General features: G+C 37.8%; 1 protein-coding gene across 1 annotated transcript in view; it reads right to left on the reverse strand.

Annotated features, from left to right (window-relative positions):
• GABRG3 (gamma-aminobutyric acid type A receptor subunit gamma3) overlaps positions 1-20,962 on the reverse strand; it is a 327,567-nt gene that overhangs the window by 139,519 nt on the left and 167,086 nt on the right. Inside the window, exons 4-5 of the mRNA XM_074160502.1 lie at positions 14,984-15,204; positions 12,600-12,682 (exon numbers count right to left, since the gene is read on the reverse strand). Coding sequence (XP_074016603.1) covers positions 12,600-12,682; positions 14,984-15,204 — 304 coding nt within the window. The remainder of the gene's footprint in view (positions 1-12,599; positions 12,683-14,983; positions 15,205-20,962) is intronic.

Below are 20,962 nucleotides of genomic sequence, written 5' to 3' on the forward strand. Positions count from 1 at the left end.
AACGTACAGAAAAAAAAGATCACGATTTCTAATAGAACATATACTCAGTCATTCAGAAAAATAAACTGTGTAGAGGAAGCTGCAATGATTTTCAATTCTTCCCCCCTTTCCCCTCTTTTTGGGAGTTTCATAAGAAAGTCAACACTGAAAATTGGTTCTCTTAAAAAGCTGTCAGGGAAAGACGGTTTTCACAAACACAGATTTTTATCTCTGAATATGAACAAATTGCTCTATAAGAAAGATTGAATATGTTAACGTAATTCTTGTTTTGAATGTGAAAAAAGATGTATGATAGAGTCAGTCAGGTTGGAAGGGTCTTCAGGATGTCTCTGGTTCAACCCCCTGCTCAAAGTAGTGTTGGTACTGAATTCAGACCAGATGTCTCAGGGCTTTATGTAGTTGTGTCTTGAAAAACTCCAAGGACAGAGACTTTGCACTGTCCACGGACAACCTGCTCCGATGTTTGACTGTCCTTGGTGATTTTTCTTTTCCTTCTATCAAGTCAGAACCTCCCCTGCTTCAGGTAATGACCCTTCTCACATTACTCCCCCATGCACTTCAGTACAGTATCTAAACATTAAAGGCTACTACCATGCACTGGCCATTAACGTATTTTGCTTTGGTACATACAGGTATGTAAGACACTAGCAGGAAGACACCCTTTGGTGGCTGCAACGAATCACAGTGGACACAATTATAAATAAAAGTGTGACTGTCATTCTGGAATCACAGAAATACCTCAGTTTTCCTGATGAAACTCCCAATAAAGCAGTGACTATTCTCAGCTTGCTTAACTTTGGAAATCTGATACTACCACAGACCAGGATTTTTGCCTGCCAATTCTGCTAAGCCTTGACATAAGAAACGCTGCTATAATTTGCACATAGATCAATAGAAACCTACAGTACAAATCTCCAAAACAACTTTGAGGTTTACAAGTTGCTGGGAACAGCCTTTTATCTTCCTCTCTGCAGTCTTGTGTTGGTTAGACAAGAAAAGCTTTAAAGATTTCAAGTATGGACTTTGGGGAAAGGTGCTGGGGACAAAAAGAAAGCAAGGAAATACCATGTTATGAAACACTTGGATATGTCAGTTTCCTTTTAATCATAAGAGACATTTATCCAAGAGGTTGCGGTTGTCTTCTCTGGCTGCCAGAGGCAAGCAATGTTGTCTTATCAAAATGCTGATTTTCAGACAACTGTTGTGAAAAATACACTGTTCAGACCTCAAAATTCCCCTCTGTTGAAAGTCATCAGTTGCAGACAAACTTCTCCATGCTCATTTGGTCTAGTAGTTTCATTTGAAGTCAATCAATACAGGAAGAAAATACCTGTAAGGTACAAACATGCATCTCTTGCTACTTCTTCTTCCTTTTAACTGGAAAAGAGCACCTGACCTTCCAGAATAAAAACAAACACAGACAACATTCACTGTTTTAAAGGGTTACATTTTTTTTTCCAAAATGAGGTGGTATTTTTTCTCCCTTTCAGATAAATGCATTGGAAGTAACTGTAAGCAGAAAATAGCTACTATTTTTCCCTAGTTGCAACATTTTGAAATACAATAAGCATATTGACTTCACCTTCTGCAGTAAAAAAATCAGAGTCAGAAACAACTCAGAAACTGTAAAACAGCCAGTGTGTGATCAGGCCACTTACAGGCAAAATGAAAAAGTATATTGAGAATCTCTCCACTGTCCTTTGAAGACAAGATTTGAAACTAAGGATCACATATCCAAGATTCAGGTGCCTCAGGATGTTATAGGGTGGATAATTCTTTCTGCTGAGGAACAAAAATTCCTAAAATCTTTCACAACATTAAAATGTATATTCCTCAAAAAGTAAAGTTTATATTTCACAGGAATAGCCCCTTTTCCAAAGGAAAATAAGAAAAAGTTTTTCCTGAAAATTCTTTGTCAGCTCTGACATTCAGCCTTCATTAGTTCAAATAAGATATAGAGTATGCCATTGCATCCTTTCTTATTCTTCTAGGTGTGTTTGTAAGTGAGTGGATGTGTGCAGAAGGATGCATGCCTGTGACAGAGACAGAAGAACAGAGATTTTGGTAGGTGTAGTGTTGTTTTGTTGCTTGTGCTTTTATTGAGGACAAAACTGGAACAGAAGATGGTGAGGTCAGGAGGGATGTTCTTTTCTAAGATGCTCATCTACAAATGAAGGACTAACTTCACATCAGCCTTTCACACATATGATTTTCTTCTGTTCTAATCAAGCAACAGTTTCAATTAGGAATATAGATTACTTTAATATATCCTGGGGCATGGTATGGAGTACCTTGAGCTTAGGGACCCAGACCATGAACTCTGTTCATCTTTTAGTTGCATGAGAGGCCCCTACCAAGCATGGAACAGCTCTGATGTGGTTTTCTAGTAACCTGTGTTGCTAAGGATGAAAATAGAAAGATATTGATGAAGGACCTAAATACTGTGAACTGCAATTCATTCTACTTCCTGGTAATCAGATTTGTTTTAATGAGGCTCTTGTTTTTTCACTGGTGGTGGTTTTCCAAAGATAAGAAACACAGATGTCAAATCAGGCTGCCAGAGTGAAAAAACAGACTTTAACTGGGACATTCCCTGAACTGATGCACTCAGGGCTGACCAAGCAGAGAGAGGTACAGCTAACGTTGCTCACCAGTGCTTACAAAAAGACACCAAAGCAAGTTGCATTAAAAGCAACAGACAATACGAAACAAGAAGTCCGATTAAGGTTACATCACAACTGGTGGAGCCGGGAGAACTTCTGAGCTCGTAGATGTTCCTACCCCCTATCAGGACATAATAAAGTCACACACGAGCCCTCCCCATACTGCCTTGGTTTCCCCGGGAAAGAAACTCAGGTAGAAGGAGCTAGAAAGGAGCCTTATTGTCTTCTGCAGAAGCTCTCTGATTTGGCCAATTGCCTCAGAATAGCATGTACCGTTTGTTCAATTTACATGCCTCCCTATGTTTCCTTTCTTACAACTGACGAAAAGGTTTTGTGGAAAAGTCAGCTATTCCTGAGCTTTAACAGAGTAGTGGTAAAGCTGCCAGAAATCACATTATGAAAAAAATCAGGGAAAAAATAAATTACTTTATAATATGTACAGCTAACCCAAACGTTACATCATAACTTCATTTCTATTCCACAGAAGTAATCTCTGTATTTAGATATACAAAACTGCAGTGTTTCTTAAAGAAGAATAAATTGAAAATTCTACATTATATTCTACATTATATATAGAATACAAAAATAGTTATTTAAAAATTAAATTAAAATGAAATCTGATGTCTCAATTTGTGTTTCTGCTTTCTCTCGTCTAAATGTTATCACTTGTTTGTTTGTCTGTCTGACGGGTTATCTGATAGTAAGAGACATAATCCCAGTGCATTTTGTTTTCACAGACATATATGCTACCCAACTATGAAAAAGGATTAAAGTGTTATTATCTGTCATATAGCATGCCTGTTACGCAAAGTTAATCACTTTTTAAGGAGATAGACCTGCCCTTCATAGCAAGGGATCCAGCCAGGCAGACCTTGACAACATCCCTCTAACGGGAGCAGGTACACATGGTATTTCCCGGATTATCCTCTAGCACTGTTAACAAAGCAACATTCAAAGCTGCACGACTGCCTGCCTTCCTTCCTTCCTTCCCTGCCTTTCTTAGCTCCATGGGCAAAAGGGGCATGGTTTTGTCTTTCTGTTAATTTTGCAGAAGCAGGAATGAGAAAAGGGAGGGGCCTTTCCTCATGGAAATGTTTTGTGTTTCCACGATGCCTTGTTTTTTCAGACTGTGTTAAAGGTAAATAAAATTGACAAGACAAGGCTAATAAATTTAGGACTTGATGTTTTCATCCTGGTTTTTGAGTCTGTTACAAGTAAACCTTTTGTGGCTTCTACTAACCTCATTATCATTGGTCAGTCAAGCCTAGTAAAAGTAACAAGCATCGACTGGGCTCTAGCCAAGATGCGTCTAATCTGAGTCACTAATCACTGCTTTTGTTAAACTTCTGTGGTGTACTGCAGGTTATCTGGCAGACCTTGGCAATTCTGGTCTCTCCTCGTTCTCCTTTTCTCTCCTCCTCCATGATGTTGCTTGGTATTTGTTCTGGTTCTGACACCTGTTCGGTACTTCTTGGTTGTCAAAGTGCCAAATGGTTTCTCTGCACTTGGAAGCAGTTCTGCAGCAATTCTTCATTTCTCATAAGACAACAGTGATTTCAAACACACAGTTCTCACAGTTTGGTGATGCATTAGTAACTTTTAGTGTGGCCATTGAGGTGGCCGTGGAAGACAATAATGTAATATTTTTTTAAAAAGTATTTTAATCTACTCATTACCACAACTAAAGTAATTAAATGTTCTTTGTTTCTTTAAAAATATGCCACACCTTCTACTAGGGACCTAAAATAGCTTGAACCCTCTGGGTTCAAGCAAGCTTATTTCCTGCCTTTGGAAATGTGCAAATAAATGTAGGAGAAGGGAACGACTGCAGCTTTTAAATTGCCTAGCAGTAGGTTACCTTGACTTTTACTTTCAAGTTTTATGTTATATTTTGTGATTTACATTTCAGCTATGTAAAGGAAGGCTACAAGGAATAAACTCATGTAGTTATATCAGCATTTGTAAAAATCTAACATTCCAAAAGAAAGGAACCTCAAATAAGCATATGATGTAACACCTGTACACACATAATGGAGCATGCATCTTGGAAAGTGCCTTAGTTTCTTCAAGAAACAAGATAATCACCAAAGATCAAAATCTGCCCATAACCCGAAGAAGAGTGAACTATGCCCAGAACCGTTAAGAGTTTGGGCACTGCTGACTACTGATCCACCTCTGACTGTTGCCTGTAAGAGCAACACCATATATGCCATTCAGTTTGCTTTCTCATGTTGAAATAAAAGACCCATAAAGGGGTACTTTTATCTTACTTACAGACAATTCTTTATTTATACAATGGATTGCTATGACTCCCTAGCCAAGAGAGAAAAGATTTCTATTCCAGAGCATCCCCACATTGTCCTGTGATGCAATTGTTACAGATTGCTAAAACCAGCCATTCCTTCTCATGCTAAAAAATATGATGCAAAGGACTATGGCAGTCTCCTGATGCTCTTTATATCACAAATACGAGCTTGTCAGAAGTTACAAACTCAGGGCTGCCAGCAGTTTACACATTATGGACCAGGCTCTCTATAAAGATCAGATTCATTTGCAAACCAATTAGCACATACCTAAAAAAGCAAATAGCAATAATATAAATAAGTAGTATATAATGGGTGTTATATTACATTTGAGGAAGAGAGTGATTTTCTTCCTCCTGTGGTGCATTTCTGTCACACTGTCAAATGTTTGTTAAAAAAATAAACCAACTCACAATGGCACATGATAACATGCTTAAAGGGATTTTGGCTTCAAGTAAACACCGAATATCATGAGATCTGCGATGAAATCATGGGACTTAACAATGATTGTCACATGGCAGACACTCTGGGGCCTTTTGCTGATACATTCAGCTGTCAGACATGCAACCAGCCACCTGCCTTGCTTCAGTATTTTCTCTTATTTTCTCCTGAGACCATAAGCATAACTTAGTCAGATACATATATTCTTGCCAAAAAAAACCGGCTCACAGGCAGTTTTTGTCTTTTCTAAAATTGTTTTTGGTCATGATTTTTTTAAAAAAATCTTACTAATAGAAAATGTAGAAAAATAACATTGCTTGCTTTGAGAAGGTAGACTGCACTTGGGATTTTTCAGACTTTTAGTCTCCTTGTTTAAACATAAATCAGAGCTGGGGCATCCTATCCCTGAAATACAGTCGCCTATCCTAATCTTCAGATACTGGCAAAAGAACATTTTTTTGGCTCTGCAGCAGATTGTCTAGAGTTTGTGCCATGACGCGGGCCTTTCATCTTCCTCAGGCAACTGTGCAGGGTAAATGGAGACACCAAGGATCCTTGAAAGACGGCTGCAAAACTAGGGTAGATGCTGGGTTCCTGGAATAGCCTACCATCAATCCAGAGAGTCTCAGGAAGAGTTTCCTGGACCCATGAGTTAAGCATTTTAGGCTTCACCAATTAGCACTTGCTGTAATTTTACTCTAAGGTCTCATTTTTGCTGGAAGTAACAACAGTTGCTGCCTCTCCAGAGGAGGCTTCAGTCTCACAGAGGAAAATCTCAAGATCCGCTGTAAAAGGAGAGAGACATTTGGTCTACTACTAGGCCAAAATCTTAGCTCTGTGTGAGGAACAGAAGAGCAAGGAATAATACCTGAATCAACCACGGCCATCAACCCACCCTGATCATCAGAGAGGCAATCAACAACCCTCTACCTCAGGGAAGTTTCACTGCTTTTTCTATGAAATAGACCATTTGTTTATCAGTGGTAATCAGATCTAATATCAAATTGGTTTAAGTCTATTACTATTGTATCACAACATACTGTATAAATTTGGAACCAGCATTAAACCATATAGCTGTCAATGTTTAGAAAGGTCTCTCTAGTACACCTCAAGCAATAAGACAGAAGACTAACAGAAAGAGTAGTGCCACACTGATAATTACAATATGCACTACTTTGACATGAATCTACCATAAATTAGGTTTAGAAAGTGTAACTTTACAGTGAATGTACTTATGCCATAGATGAATTTGACTAATTTCATATATATATATACATAACACCTTATTGGAGCATTTAGATAAAAATTAGCAGAACTTCCAATGCAAACTAACTTGTAAAGTTTTTATGAGTCTTGGCTTGGCTATAAAATGGAATCATGAAAATCTAACACACTTAACGCAGTGTCTCTTACATATTGAGAAAAGTAGTGAGTCACACACAGAAAAGTAATAATGAATTAGCCAGTAGTAAGTAGTCAAGGAATTAGATAAAATATTTGATTCTCTAAGAAACAATACATTATTTGTTAGATAAAAAAGAAACACCCATGGGGGGGTTTAGGGAAACCTGAAGAGAGTTAACAGCCGAGCAATGCAGTAGCAATTGCAGTCAGAATGGCTATTGGAAGGAAGAAATGAAATTACTCAAATAAGATTAGAATATATTTAAAATTCACTATATCTAGTTGTCATTGTGAGTACCTCAGGAAAAAAAATGCTTAGAAACATTAATGCTTAAAAGTTAACAAAAGCAAAAAAGATCCCTACAGAATCATGCACTCCTCATAAATCTTTGGAATAGTCAAATTGCCTTTGAGTACTGCCTTGCACACCAGCCAAGGTATTTGAAAAAACTGTATAATGAAAACAAAAAGAGTGCAACAGAAATAAGAAGATATGGAAATGTCTATGTATTAAAGGGATTAGCAGATGAACAGGAGGAGGGTTTTATCACAGATATTCTTCATGTATTGTATTCATCAATTGTCATATATGACACAAGTCATATGCTAAATACCGGGTTTAGGAAGAAACTTTCAATAGTCAGATTTTCCATAAATGCATATCTTTTTTCCTCTCTATAAGACCTCTTTATATTGACTATTCTCTGAAAAAGACAGCCTTCTGAAGAGAAGGATGTATGCATCTGGTACCTTAATTTCTACCTTCCTAGAAGAGGAAAAAGCTACAATAGCTAAAACGCTCATCACAAAACATGAATCAAGAATTCCATTCATGCCCCGTGATCTGGTTCAGCCTGTTACAGAGAGCACAGATGGGAAGTTCGGATATGGATTAAAGCTCTTTCTGCCTTCCCAGCATCTTTAATGAACACTTCTTGAGATATGAACATTAAGCTGTGTTCCTTCTGGCCTGTTCTTTATCGGGAGTAAAATTCTGCCCTCAGATTTCATTAATGATTCTGCTGATGAGATGAAAAAAGCAGAGCTCATTCCACAAAACTGGCATTTGCTCTTCTAGGCTAGGAAGAATAATAAAGAAACATATTAAAATTGGTGATGACAGCTACTTCTGTTAGAAAATTAATGATATGAGACTCAAAGTACTGATTGCATATCCATAAGAGGTTTCATGTTCAAAGGGGTAGCATTTGATTGAACTGAGTTTATATTTAGAAAGATGGGATCTGTTTCTTTCAAGCACTACGTTAGATTTGGATGATTTTTTTTTAATACATTTCACATTTCGTTACTTTTTTTCTGCAATACTTTGCATGTTTTTGTACACCACTTAAAAAAATACTTGAACTTTTAGAAGGCTAAAAGTACATTATTTAAGACCTGACTGAGCAACCTGGACAATCAATAGCTGGAAATTTTCCTTTCCCCTAGTTTCAAATAAATCGAAAACACTTGAATTGTTCGTGAAAAAAAGTCGTTAGTTCTATTGCCTTAATCTAAGGTGCTTTTTAAAATGAGCAACAGTTTCTACAGCTTGATCAGAACAGCAGCAAGAAAAAATAAAGCAATGAAAACCCATTAATCAATTCAGTCTTACTATTTTTGTTCTCACATCTTGCACTGCAGCTCAGTATTACTGCACCTGGTAGAGCCTGAAGCATGGCCTTACAGATTGTTTCAGACCTCAGGTATGTAGCTAGAAGAGATTCCCACCATAATTGTACATAATTAATAAGTCAGTTTACCAGGTGCTCTAAACAAGGTGTAATGGGTTTGTCAGCTTCATTTTGGTATGACTGTCACATGCAGTTGCCTGAAGGAGTTTATGAATTTAAGTTAATCCTGAGCACATGGGTGGGGAGAGGAGGTGAAGGTTTGTGATGGGCTGAAAAATGAACACCTTGAGCAATCAACTGTTGCGCAGGTTTTGATGCAAACATACTCATGTTATTTTGCAGTGTGCCTAGTCCTCCCAAATGAAGAAAATCCAGAACATCCAAGAGTCCCACCAGTGGCTGACAAAGGAAAACCAAAACCATGTAGGCCAGCTGGAAACTAGCAGCGTGGCCACTCTAATGGAAAAGAGTTCCTTCAGGTAGTTTAGCCATACGGACACTGGAGGCTGTAGGGAACTGGGTGCCGCTAAAGAAATAGACAGTGCTGCTCTTTAGTTTTGCTTTTGCCTCTCATTTTATCCAAAATACTCTCACTCCCTCAGAATAATAAAAAAAAATAGTACCCATTAGTACAGAGTGATCTTGTTATGCTTAATAGGTACTAATCCATTTTTCTTCCACTGATTTGTCCAAACACTTTTGAATCCTTACAAAATTTTAGCCCCCACAGTATCCTGTGGTAGGAGTTCCACAATTAACTGTGCTTGATTTCTCATTTCCAGCCTGCATTTTGCTGCCTGTGTCTTATTTGTTTATTCATGTGCTGACATCATCCTTCAGACAGAATATTTTTTCTTCCTTACTGATGTTTATGTGAATGCTAACTACCTCAATAAACTACACTTTATGGCAGAATCCTGAAATGAAGTTATTTCCACAATGCTCAAATCAGTGCTGCATAGAGATAACCAAGTCAGTATAATCAGCTACTTGAGTACCAAAAGTAGCACAGCAGCCCCCCTTGGCTCAGGAGGATAAATTAGCCTAAAGAAAGAACCACAGTGACAGAATCTTTTTATGCAGTAGTACTTTATAACCATATGAAGAAAACACAATCATATAGAGCAAAATCTATCAAAGATTGCCATATCAAGATCAAGCCACAGCACTGATTCTTTCATCACATTCACGGGGAAATATACATTCATGCCACGCATTGGCATTGATGCCAATGTTGTAGCATCTCTCTATTAAAGAATCCTGCTTGGCACATGGGGTTGATCAGAGCAATCTGGAACACAAAGTGGGAAAGAGCCGTCACATTGCATAGCGTAATGGTGTTATGCCATCAGACTCGACTTGTCATGTAAGCAGTGTGCTAAGCGCAAATCTATGTAAGGGGTGCAACAACAGACCTACACCTACCATGTGCCCTAATTTGCCATATGATTCATTTCATCATGTCACCTGAAGTACATATGAAACTTGCACAGAGAATAAAGAGTTTTCAAGTTCTTTCAATGCTTTCTAATTCCTATAAAAGAGACTAAAGAGCTCCAGGAACCATTCTTGAACAAGATTTTCCACAGGAAGGGATAGGTAGGTTTTAGCAGCCACTGTTAGCACGCTGAGATTGTCTCTTGTATATAAGCCACTGTTTTCTCCTTATTCGTCCTGGTAACCTGACCAAGTAGAGCTCAGTATTCCCGCCTAAGGAATATCAGCTGTCCTCAGAGCAATGACAGAGTTAGGGTGTGAATTAGTTGGCACTAAAGGAAACTACTCTAGAAATTATTTGAGATTAGTTTCACATTTCTAAAAATATCAAGGGAAATTTATATAGAAAGTAAGGAATTTCAAATATTAACCTTGCTCAAGTGTGTGTAAAGATGTAGGGAGTATTCTCCAAAACTTGTGCTTTTTTGTGGTTGCCCACAGAGGAAACTGCAAGAGTTTGTTTGTGTGCCAGGCAGCAAATGAAAGGGATGCAGAGTGAAGCGGAGCTGTGCTGTGAATTCTACAACCATTTGTATTTTATTCAAAGATATACACCTTGGAATTCATAATCAGCTTGTCCCCCAGAAACTTGTCATAGCAGACAGTAATAAATCATTCAGGCATTCACTCAGTCATTCACTTCATAAGTCCCACTGAATGTCATGTATCTTGAGACTGCTATGAATGTATGCAACACTGAAAATACAACTGAGTTATGAAACAAGAAAATCACACAGGAGATGTCCTACTATTATGATAATAGCAGTGCTAAAATTGTTCAAAGAACACAATTCAGTGTGAACCTAAAGAAATAAACCCTTGTTATCAACATGACCAAATAGGTTGACAAAACTATAAAACATTAGTTTAATATTCCTCCATGAGTTTTTCCATCTGGCAAGAAACTATAAAGAATGCACATAGAAACTGTGACACTGTCAGCTTCTGCTTGATCCTATGTAATCTCCATCTCCATAGATGGTAGTACATGTATGATGGTAATACATGTATGTTTTCAAGGGCAGAAGGGCTCCAGGCTAACAGATCTAAATTAGGAGGAACCTCTGCAAATCGAGATGTTTTTGAAACTCTCCATGAAGCAGAGTCTTCTGAAGTTCACACTGATACCCTTTCTCTTTAAATAAAAAACACAGAGCACAATTTACTTGCACTCAGCAACTGTCTAGCTATTAGGGGATGCAAGGTTTCCGATGCAAGATGCAAGGAAGCGACTTCCCCATCTATTAGAGCTCACCTTCTTTGGATTTTGCTAACGCAGGACCTATCAAACTTATGTGGTAGGTTTAATTAGTATCTCTGGACTGGGATTTAATTTTTAAGATCACACACTCCTTTTCCCATAGTGCAACAAATCAGCAGCAGATTGCCAGAAGGTAAGAGTAGCTTCTAAAAATAGCTGAGGTATGTATAGTTCAGTGACAAGTTTTCATTAGCAAGAAAGCTCATTCAGGAGCTATCTGCCTCTTGGTCAGTTGACTATGCATATATTCCACACATCTGAATTAAGCACACTACTGTGTATTTTTGCCCAGGCTCACTTATATACATAGATCATAAGAAATGGCATCGTAGTGATAATGTTTTGGGAGAAAGGGAGATCTTTACACTGGTAGATACTTTTAAAATGTTTTCTTGGGGACAAAGAAGAATACACCCTGGATCAGCTGAAATTCAAATCCGATTTCTGATTGAAGATCACTGTTTGTATACTATTCATAAACAGAAATCAATACCCCACTATTACAATAGCATATGTCTTATGAATACATTAAATAGTGTTATTCTTCTATCACTTTTTAAGAGACGATGGAGAACATGCTTTTTTCTAAATAGAAAGATAAAACAATACATTTCCCATTCACTTTTGAGAACACAGATCCTGAGTCTTGGAGTTTATCAAAAGAAAACTCTCGAGCAGAGACCCTTTTAAACATATTTGTAAAACATTTTCAATGTGTGACTTTGGATAACAAAACTGCAGGTGTAGCCATCAGCAGACAGTTCTTAAGCTTTTTCAGATGAATCAACATGAAGATAACTTTTCCTCACAGTAATATTGGACCTCAAGGTTAACTCACCTGACATTTGTTTTCCACAAATATACCAATAACACTACATAAATATGACATTGGGACTACTGGAAAAGCTGAGCAATAAAAGGAAAATTAGATTTACAGTAATTAGACCATTTACTTTTATTATGGAACAGAGATGCATTACCATGCTACTTGCTATAAACTCAGATGTTCAGAGATTGCTGGGCTTGTCCCCAAGCTGTGCACCTCCACAAGAAAACTGCAATTTCTATTCTCATTTGCATGACACAATTTTATAGATTAGCATAGCACAGACTGGCATGAATATCTGCTCCTGCTGAAAGTGTGACTATAGTATCAACTAAAAAGGTGGGTCCTGGTAAAAAAAAACAACAGAGTGAATCTACAGAAAACTTCATGGCATAAGTCCATCGACCAGGAGTGCTAGACAGGAAAACAAAAATCCCCTGAATATTTAAGCAAACCTAAACTTCCTATACCTGTTGTGGAATGGTTGAACAACCTGACAGAAATCAGAATTAAAGTTTTGCCTCTCCATACTGGTCATATATAACAATAAGACCTCAAAGCAGTACTTACAGCTAGAGAATATCAGAGGACACGAGTGTTCATCCATTGGGAAATTGTGCAGCTGTAGCTGGCACTCAGCATTGATGGTAAGCCTGCGGAGAAACCAAGTGTCTGTTACTATACAGCAGTACAATCAACAGTCAGAGGAGGAGGCAGGGTAACCTTAGGTATCATGCAAAAGCGCTTTGATATCTGTTAAGTAAGGCCTGAAATGAAAGGACTATATTTGCAGATTGTCCACTGGTTGTTTAGGCCTGATCCAAAACAGTAATAATTGTCTAAACCACAAATAGTTTCAGGCACATCATTAAGTGTTTCTTGATCCCAAGAAATCTGTGCATATGCTTTTCTCTAGACAGTTCATCATTGAAGGACATGGGATGGAAAAAACTATTTTTTACAAAAATAACACGAAATATGGCTGATGTGGTGGTATGTAGTTCCACAAGAATCTTATAGGGAACATACTCTGCATTAACTTATAGCGTGAACTTAAAATTCTTTCAATCATTTTGGACTATCTTTCAAAACCAATAAATCTCTGTATGCCATTCTCACTTGTGCAGCTGTAACAAACATCAGCAGAAATGTGTTCCCCCCCCCCTTGAAAGCTTGTTTTACATGATAACCCTAACACAAAGGACACTATGAATGGAGATGATTTTAAACTGCCTATTAAAAATGGATAATCCTCAGTCTGATAGCTTACAAAGTAAATCTGTTTATCCAGGTAGATTGTAGTAAAAGCTAGTTTCTTATCCAGTCTTTTAAAGGAAACAGATACTACATTAATTGCATGCCTGAATTTATACAGCAAGTGTGGGGCGTAAGGTTTTTGTGTTGGCTTTTTTTGTTGGCTTTTTTTTTTTTTCTTTTAGCTAATTAAAAAGCTAACAAAATGGATTGGGAAAGATTTGTTTCAAACTTAGAATGGCACAGAGAAAAACCTCTGTCTTGAAGAAGGTCACCTGTGAGGAACTAATCAGTGTTTTTGCACTGACTCTAGAAGAGGATTTGTAGTGTTACAGCAGGAGTGCATTCCTACCCAAAAGCAGGCACGGAGGAGGATGGAAAGGCATGGAGCGTGACTGAACCTGTACACCTTCTCCTGAACACAGAACACTCATCAACACCTGATAGTATAGGACATACAGATGTTACTGTTTCCCTGCCATACCAATTCTGTGTGCTCACTTAAGTCAGATAAATTGTTTTTGGATTGCACAGTGTTATCAGTGAACACTGATCATTTTAACATGTCCTCCTATGTAAAAAGGAAGCTGACCTGAGTGGGAGAAAAGGACTCAAAACATCTTTCACAAACTAAAAATGCTCATTCAAACAATACACTGGGTCAAGTATTACCACTTTTTTAGCCGTTTTAGACAAATTTTGTAGTTCATTCAAAAAATAGTTTCTTTAGTGAAGTCTAACTACTATTAGGTAGATATTTAAATTGCCCTGAAATACTGAAACATAACTTAATAGAAAAAAAACCATGAAAAACAACCCCAACAACCCAACCAAGAGGGTGTCAGAGTTGACATCCTAATCACTAAAGTCTTTAGCTAAAGGCTACTGAAAAAAGCAAGAGCTCTGTCACAGTGGAGCAAGCCAAAGAAAGGAAGGGCACTAAAAATGTCAGTAGCATTTCCAGCTGTTTAATTCCTTTCTTATTGTTTGCCAAAGACTTGCTATTGGAGCCCAGCTGAAACTGCAAGTATGATCAGAATACTCTGAACACAATCACTGAGGAAAATGTAGTGTGAAAGGGATGTTTCTGAAAACGTTTGCCATGTGGAATATGTCTTATGGCAAAACTCCCTTCTGAGCAATTCACCTCTCCCAAAAGTAAACACATATTTTGATTTCTACAGGCTTTTTTTATGCAAATATATACGGTATTTCTAATATCATACGGTTGATGGTATCACAAAGATTAGAAAAACTCTAAAAGCCTTTCCTCCAGCAATTCACCCTTGTGATGAGATGTGACAGATTATCTTTCAGCGTGAATTATTTGAAGAATCAAGTATTGGCATTAGCATGAATCTAGGAATATTTTATCCAGCCCTGCACCTAAATCTGAACAGAAAGTTTTCTGACAGGTTTTGTGGGACTACATGCTCCTGATTTTATTACAAGCTCTAAAAAGCCCAACGTCTACAGTTTAGACAGACCTATTTCCAGTTCTCAGGACTTCTTTTTCAGAAAGAGAAGACTTTGTTTTTTGAACTCTGCAGTACTTATGCCTGAATATTTCAGTATTTGTCAAGCACGGTCAGGTAAGCATCAGGAAGAAAACAGCAGAGAAGAACAAAGATACCACTGAAAATTACTGCTACTATGCCAGAGGTAGGAGAAGCTTTCAGGCCTGCAGGCCGAGTGCTTACCTGAGGGTGTACAAGATCTTGCCATCGTTCCATATGCGGAGGAGCTGGTTGGGGGTGGTGATCCAGTGAGCCTCTGCCGTCTTCGAGTTACGAAATATCGTGTCCGGGATCCAGATCAAGCCAACCATGTTACTGTTCAGAGTCAGTATCTTCATGGTGCTGTTGAAGCGAAGACGGCTATCTGTCCACGTCTGGGCAAAAAATATATCAATTTGATATTCCTGCAATGAAAGCATGATACGTAAATTGAAATCAGTTCCACAATTCCCACTACTATTTGGTCTTTGATAAGGTCTATCCGGGTGTAGAGTGGCAGGATACATTCAGGTCATAGAATCATAGAATTGTCTAGGTTGGAAGAGACCTTCAAGATCATCTAGTCCAACCATCAACCTAACTCTGATAAAAAAACATCACTAAACCATGTCACTAAGCACTATGTCAACCCGTCTTTTAAATACCTCCAGGGATGGTGCCTCAACCACTTCCCCAGGCAGCCCATTCCAATGCTTAATAACCCTTTCAGTGTAAAAATTTTTCCTAATATCGCATCTGAACCTCCCCTGGCACAGCTTGAGGCCATTTCCTCTTGTCCTATTGCCTGTGACTTGGGAAAAGAGACCGACCCCCGCCTCTCTACATCCTCTTTCCAGGTAGTTGTAGAGAGCAATAAGGTCTCCCCTCAGCCTCCTTTTCTCTAGGCTGAACAACCCCAGCTCCCCTAGGCTCTCCTCATAAGACTTATTCTCCAGACCCCTCACCAGTTTCGTTGCCCTTCTCTGGACCTGCTCCAGCACCTCAATGTCTTTTTTGTGGTAAGGTCAATGAATAATGTTTCCTTTTTTTTTCTTTTTTCTTTTTTCCTTTTTCTTTTCCTCTAGCTACTTTAGAAAGCAGACCAAACAACTCACTTGTCTTGGTTCTATGCCATAACAATTTCTGCATTAGCACATTCTTTTCCACTGCTTCTGAACAGTCACAGCTACAAGATACAATTTGCAGAGACTTCTTTGTCTCAGGGCAGACTGATAAAAAAGTGTGAAAGATGAACAGGAGCAACGCACATAAGGTGGAGAATGGTAAACTCCCCTGATTATGGCAATGCCTTTTGAGGGCGGGGAGGGGTGTAAATTCAATAAATTGATTGCTCTGGTGGTTATCAATTGTTCAGCCACTCGTTTTCAGGTCACACTACAGCAGAACTGAAAAAACATGCTCATGCTTCTTTACAGACACCTCATGTACCCGACATGCTGAGAGCTGAGTGGTCACTAGCTTACTGCCCAGAATAGGCTAATATCATAATTTACATAAATCTTATCCTTTCTTTCACTCCATGTTTACTGCTGTGTTTCTGTAGGTAAGCAGTCATAGTAGGTATAACAGCAGAAACATGGGCAAACAGACGAAATGATACAGGTGAACATACAAACACACTGACTTATGCATTTAATACCCCATGGAAGAAACCGTGCAAAACACAGTATTTGAATTGTGAATTCCAGACACCAGAGGCTGGTAGAGGTCATGTTTGCATTTGCTTATGTTCCTCTCCCTCTTTCCAGACTGGTCTACCTGTGAACCCTGTGGAAATGGCCATCTGATTGTGTAGTGAAAGATCCTCTCAGATTCGCTGGGATGGCCACATCCATGACAGGGATGGTGTTTGCTGATGTGAAACAAAGCGTATGCTCTACAATGCAGGCTAATACAGGAGCTGGGGATAACCCAGAGGAAACCATCTCCTTCAGTCCCCTGGTAGATGCACTCTCGGTATATCTGAACAAAGGAGAATTATGGTTGTGTGGAAAATCTGGTATGTCTTTGCCTTTGATCACTCCAAACTTGCTTTTACTGCATTTTTGTTTCTCTATTCCTGAATTTTCAAAGGGAAGGTGTAAAAAGAAATGCTATAATACAAACAGTATGCTATATTTTTTTTTTTTTATTTATAGATAGTTAGAAGAGCTTGTATTCTGAACTGAAGGCAGTGTTTTTGCTAAGAGCCATCTGGTTCTCCTGCGCTATTACCTTTCTGGCAGGTCATCCTTCCAAAGCTGATATTATAACACCGGGAAACTTAATTCACTGGCACTGTAAACCTAGTCCAAAACACACTCTGGGCCTCTCATCTCTAGATGGCAAATGATCAATAGGTGCATAAGTGGTGCTAGTGTGTATCCAAATACCAGGTAATAGATCACCTTAGGAATTAAAGCCTAGCCACCAAAGGCATTAAGGACCATTTTTCTTCATAGCCTAACTCATTATCATTTTTCATTTTATTATTAGCTTTATTTTCTCAGAGAAGCTGACAGTTTTGAATCTGAAGAGACTTTTCTTTCATCTTGATGAGCACAAAGTTGCACATCACCACACATTTAAAGGATGCAATGTAATGCACACAGCATACTCTTATTGCTACCTAGCTCTAAATATTCACCTTCACGCACCAGGTTTAAGATGGTAGAGTGCTGATCTTGTTTCTTTACACTCAACTCTGTATCACTTTAGTCCTTGAAAGTCCAGTGACAAGAATTTGGCACACTCAGCTTCTATAGAGAAGAATATGCCAGACATGTCTATGGCTTTCTCCAAATGCTGAGCGAGTAGATTTGCTTTTTTTAGCTCACATGTGAGAAATGGTATTTATAGAATCAAAGACCATTTGTATGCAGCTGGCTAATGACAGTGCTGTCTTTTTACAGGACAAATTTTTGCATGATAGTCATATTTGAGGTTATTTTATATGAATGCTTTATTTTGACTAAATTTAGGACCAGCCATAATTCACTTCTAGTAGATCATACACATTTAATTATATTTAGGATTTTAGGATTTAGGATAATTAGGATTTCTACCCCACCAAAGGAAAGAAAGCCCGTAAGGTTCGTATTACAGTGTCCTGAGAAGTTACTGAAGCTAGGTCTGAGCAAAGTAGGCACCAGAAGCAACATAGATATATCATTGTGGCTTCCATCCTGGAAAACTACTCTGGCTGAGAAACAGATTACGTTAGCCTAGAAGCAGGGCCATGCTAACACCATTGTCCAACTCCCATTTTGCATCTTCTTTACTTATTACTGCACCTACAACTTGCCAGCAATGATCATCATTCAAAATATTTCTGCAATGGGCCACTGTAACTCCATTCACCTTAATAAAAACATTTCAACTCAAACTAAGTGGTTCACAGATCTTCTCAGTTATTTCGTTCTTAAAAAAATGCATATTTTTCTTTGTAAACTTAGGCCACAAAAGCAAAGCAACATTTTTAAAAGTCAATCAAAGTTGTTCAAAATTATTTGCATTCACTTTTTCAACGCTTTACCCCTATTTTTTCATTTAAAGTATTTACAATGTTCAGACAGAAAGTACAAACTACAAAACAAAACCAGTAAAAATAAATGAACATTTCCATTTAATATTGGAATTGCAATTTCATCCTTTTTATTCTTTACATTAATCCTTTTTAGAAGTGAATGTTGAATTAATACAGCCTTTACATTAATCTTTGTAATTGCTTCAGTCTTCAACCAAGCAGATAATGGGGTATGATATGCATGTATTCACTCTACTAGGGAGGAACAGTGGTCACTTTTGAAACTGGTACTTAGTTTTTGACTTCTAATAGAGCTAAGTCTGTGCACACTTCAGGAAAACTATCTTCACTGACAACAGACACTCAGTTCCCAGTGAAATCAACAACTTCCATATACTGCTTTGCACAAAGCTGGCACAGAGATCATCCAACAAGAAACTGCCAGAAAAAAGCTTTCTATGTTGGTCTCGTATACAGGTCAATATAATATAGTAGTATAAGAAAGGAATGTTTTTCCTTCACTCCCTGCCATTTAGATTAATGCCTATGTTCAAAGACCTTTATGAAATGTAATGGCTGCACTTAGAGAGTTCAAGCAGGACATCAGGTTTCAACAAAATGATGCCTCAGATGAAACATCTACAACTCTCTAATACTGTCCTTTATGTTCTGTTCTATGACTGCACCAGCAATGTTGCTAATATCCTTCTGATTCTTCCTTTCCCTGTTTAATTTTTGGCAGCAACCATTGATTACTATAATGAACACAGGAAGAAATAAAAACCAGCAAAATATTCAACATGGTCTCTCCCCAGTGGCAGAAAGGTGAAACTATGTTCCCCATGAAATGATGCTAAGGTTATGTACAGTAAAGTGTTCTCTTACTAAGTTTTCCTGTCTAACAGGTAGCCCTGCTACCAGAACAGGCTCAAGATTTTTCCTTGTTATACCACATATTCACACTGTGCCTGGCTAAAATAACTGAAGGTACACTACAGAGCAGCCATGCTTCCGAAAACACATTCTGCCTGAGAAGAAGGGGCAACTGTATGGGGAAAAATAGGTTTACGTGGTAACATGAAGGAAAATTCTAGGAAAATTTTATTTCCTTCTGTGTATCACATATTTCTGAAAGAATATAAAATTTCTCCGATGTAAAATTCCATTATAAACTTGAAGGGATTGACAAAAGAATAATTTGTTTTCAATTTTAAAAGATTTCATCATGTTTGTCTTTAAAAGTAAATTCATAAAGCATGTTACATGTATAACCTAAATTCCCCACACTTAAAAACTTAATTGAAATAGAATCTGTTTGAGGATTCCACAATCTGTTCAAATCTGATTACATAAGTAAAATGCTTTTTTAATAAACAATTTTAAGAAATTGAAAGAGCAAGAATGTGAGTGAGAATGTGAGCAAGAGCAAGAATGTTTCCCAGTTGAAGACTCCTGACATACACAAATACTCAGCTGAATCTCTAACTGCATAACATCGGGCCTTTTAAAAAAAAAATAATTATATTGTCAGTAGTTTTTACTGTTTCTGGAAAGACTAATGGTTTTCAGTAAAATTAAATCATTTATTTGTATTTTGTTTGACCATATAAAAATATAAAGCCTAGTTCCTGGCAACTAATGTGTACCTCTGAGTGAAATGTCTTTGTTTTCTTTTCTTTAATTAGATGTTATTTTTCTGTTTTGTGATTATGTACAGAGCAACAGGCTAGAGATGATTTTTCTTTCTTACTTTCTATTGATTTCTGGACAGGGGGACAAAATGCAGAGTTAACAACAGTATTAGCTGCAAATAACTGTACATAGTCAGGGTTCTAACTACTTGATTTTAGCATATTTTTTTACATTTTCAAATATTCCTAACGTAGTTTCATTGAAAATAATCAAGCCAGCAGTGAATTATTTGCCCTTCAGCTGTGTAGGAATGATTAATGATGGGGAACACCTTGAAAGTGCCATGGTTTGAGGCATCTGTAGTCACAGAGAAAAATATATGCTTTTCAACCAAGTCTTTCATTGTTTTCTCAGTCAAAAGAGGAGCTAACATGTTGTTGGCAATACATGAAGCTTTTCTGCTACCATGATGTATCATTTTAGCTGTGGGTTAATCCTGGAAAATACAATTCAATTGGCTGTCACAGTTGGGTGATCTATTTGAATGACTATGGATAATAGTATGGTATGCCTTTGTTGCTTCTGCTGCAGCCTTCTCATTTACTGAATTTTCACAATTCCTCACAACAGTAACAACAACCACAACATCAAGACTCTTGTCCTTGGAAAAAAAGCAAGAATTTCTTGCATGATACTTTCCAGGTTCTTACTATTGCCTACCAGACAATACACCATCACCTCAAGACTCCATTTTCCTATACTGCAGGAAGCCTTTGGGCAACTATTCCTATCTTTTCTGATCAATTAATAATCATTTCTCTAACTCTTCCAAAAGGTTTTGTTTTGTTGGTTTTTTTTTTAATTGTAGGGCCTATAACTTGATTGTTGCTGAAGTGAGACTGTCTTTGATTAAATTTCTTTGAGGCTAGTACTTGATCAGATGAAAATACGTAAATAGAGTCAGGTTTAGACTATGATCATTCTGTGCTCTCCACACCCCTTGTATATCATGTCAACACACCACA

This window comes from Numenius arquata, chromosome 1 (assembly GCF_964106895.1).
Source record: "Numenius arquata chromosome 1, bNumArq3.hap1.1, whole genome shotgun sequence".
Lineage (NCBI taxonomy): Eukaryota > Metazoa > Chordata > Aves > Charadriiformes > Scolopacidae > Numenius > Numenius arquata.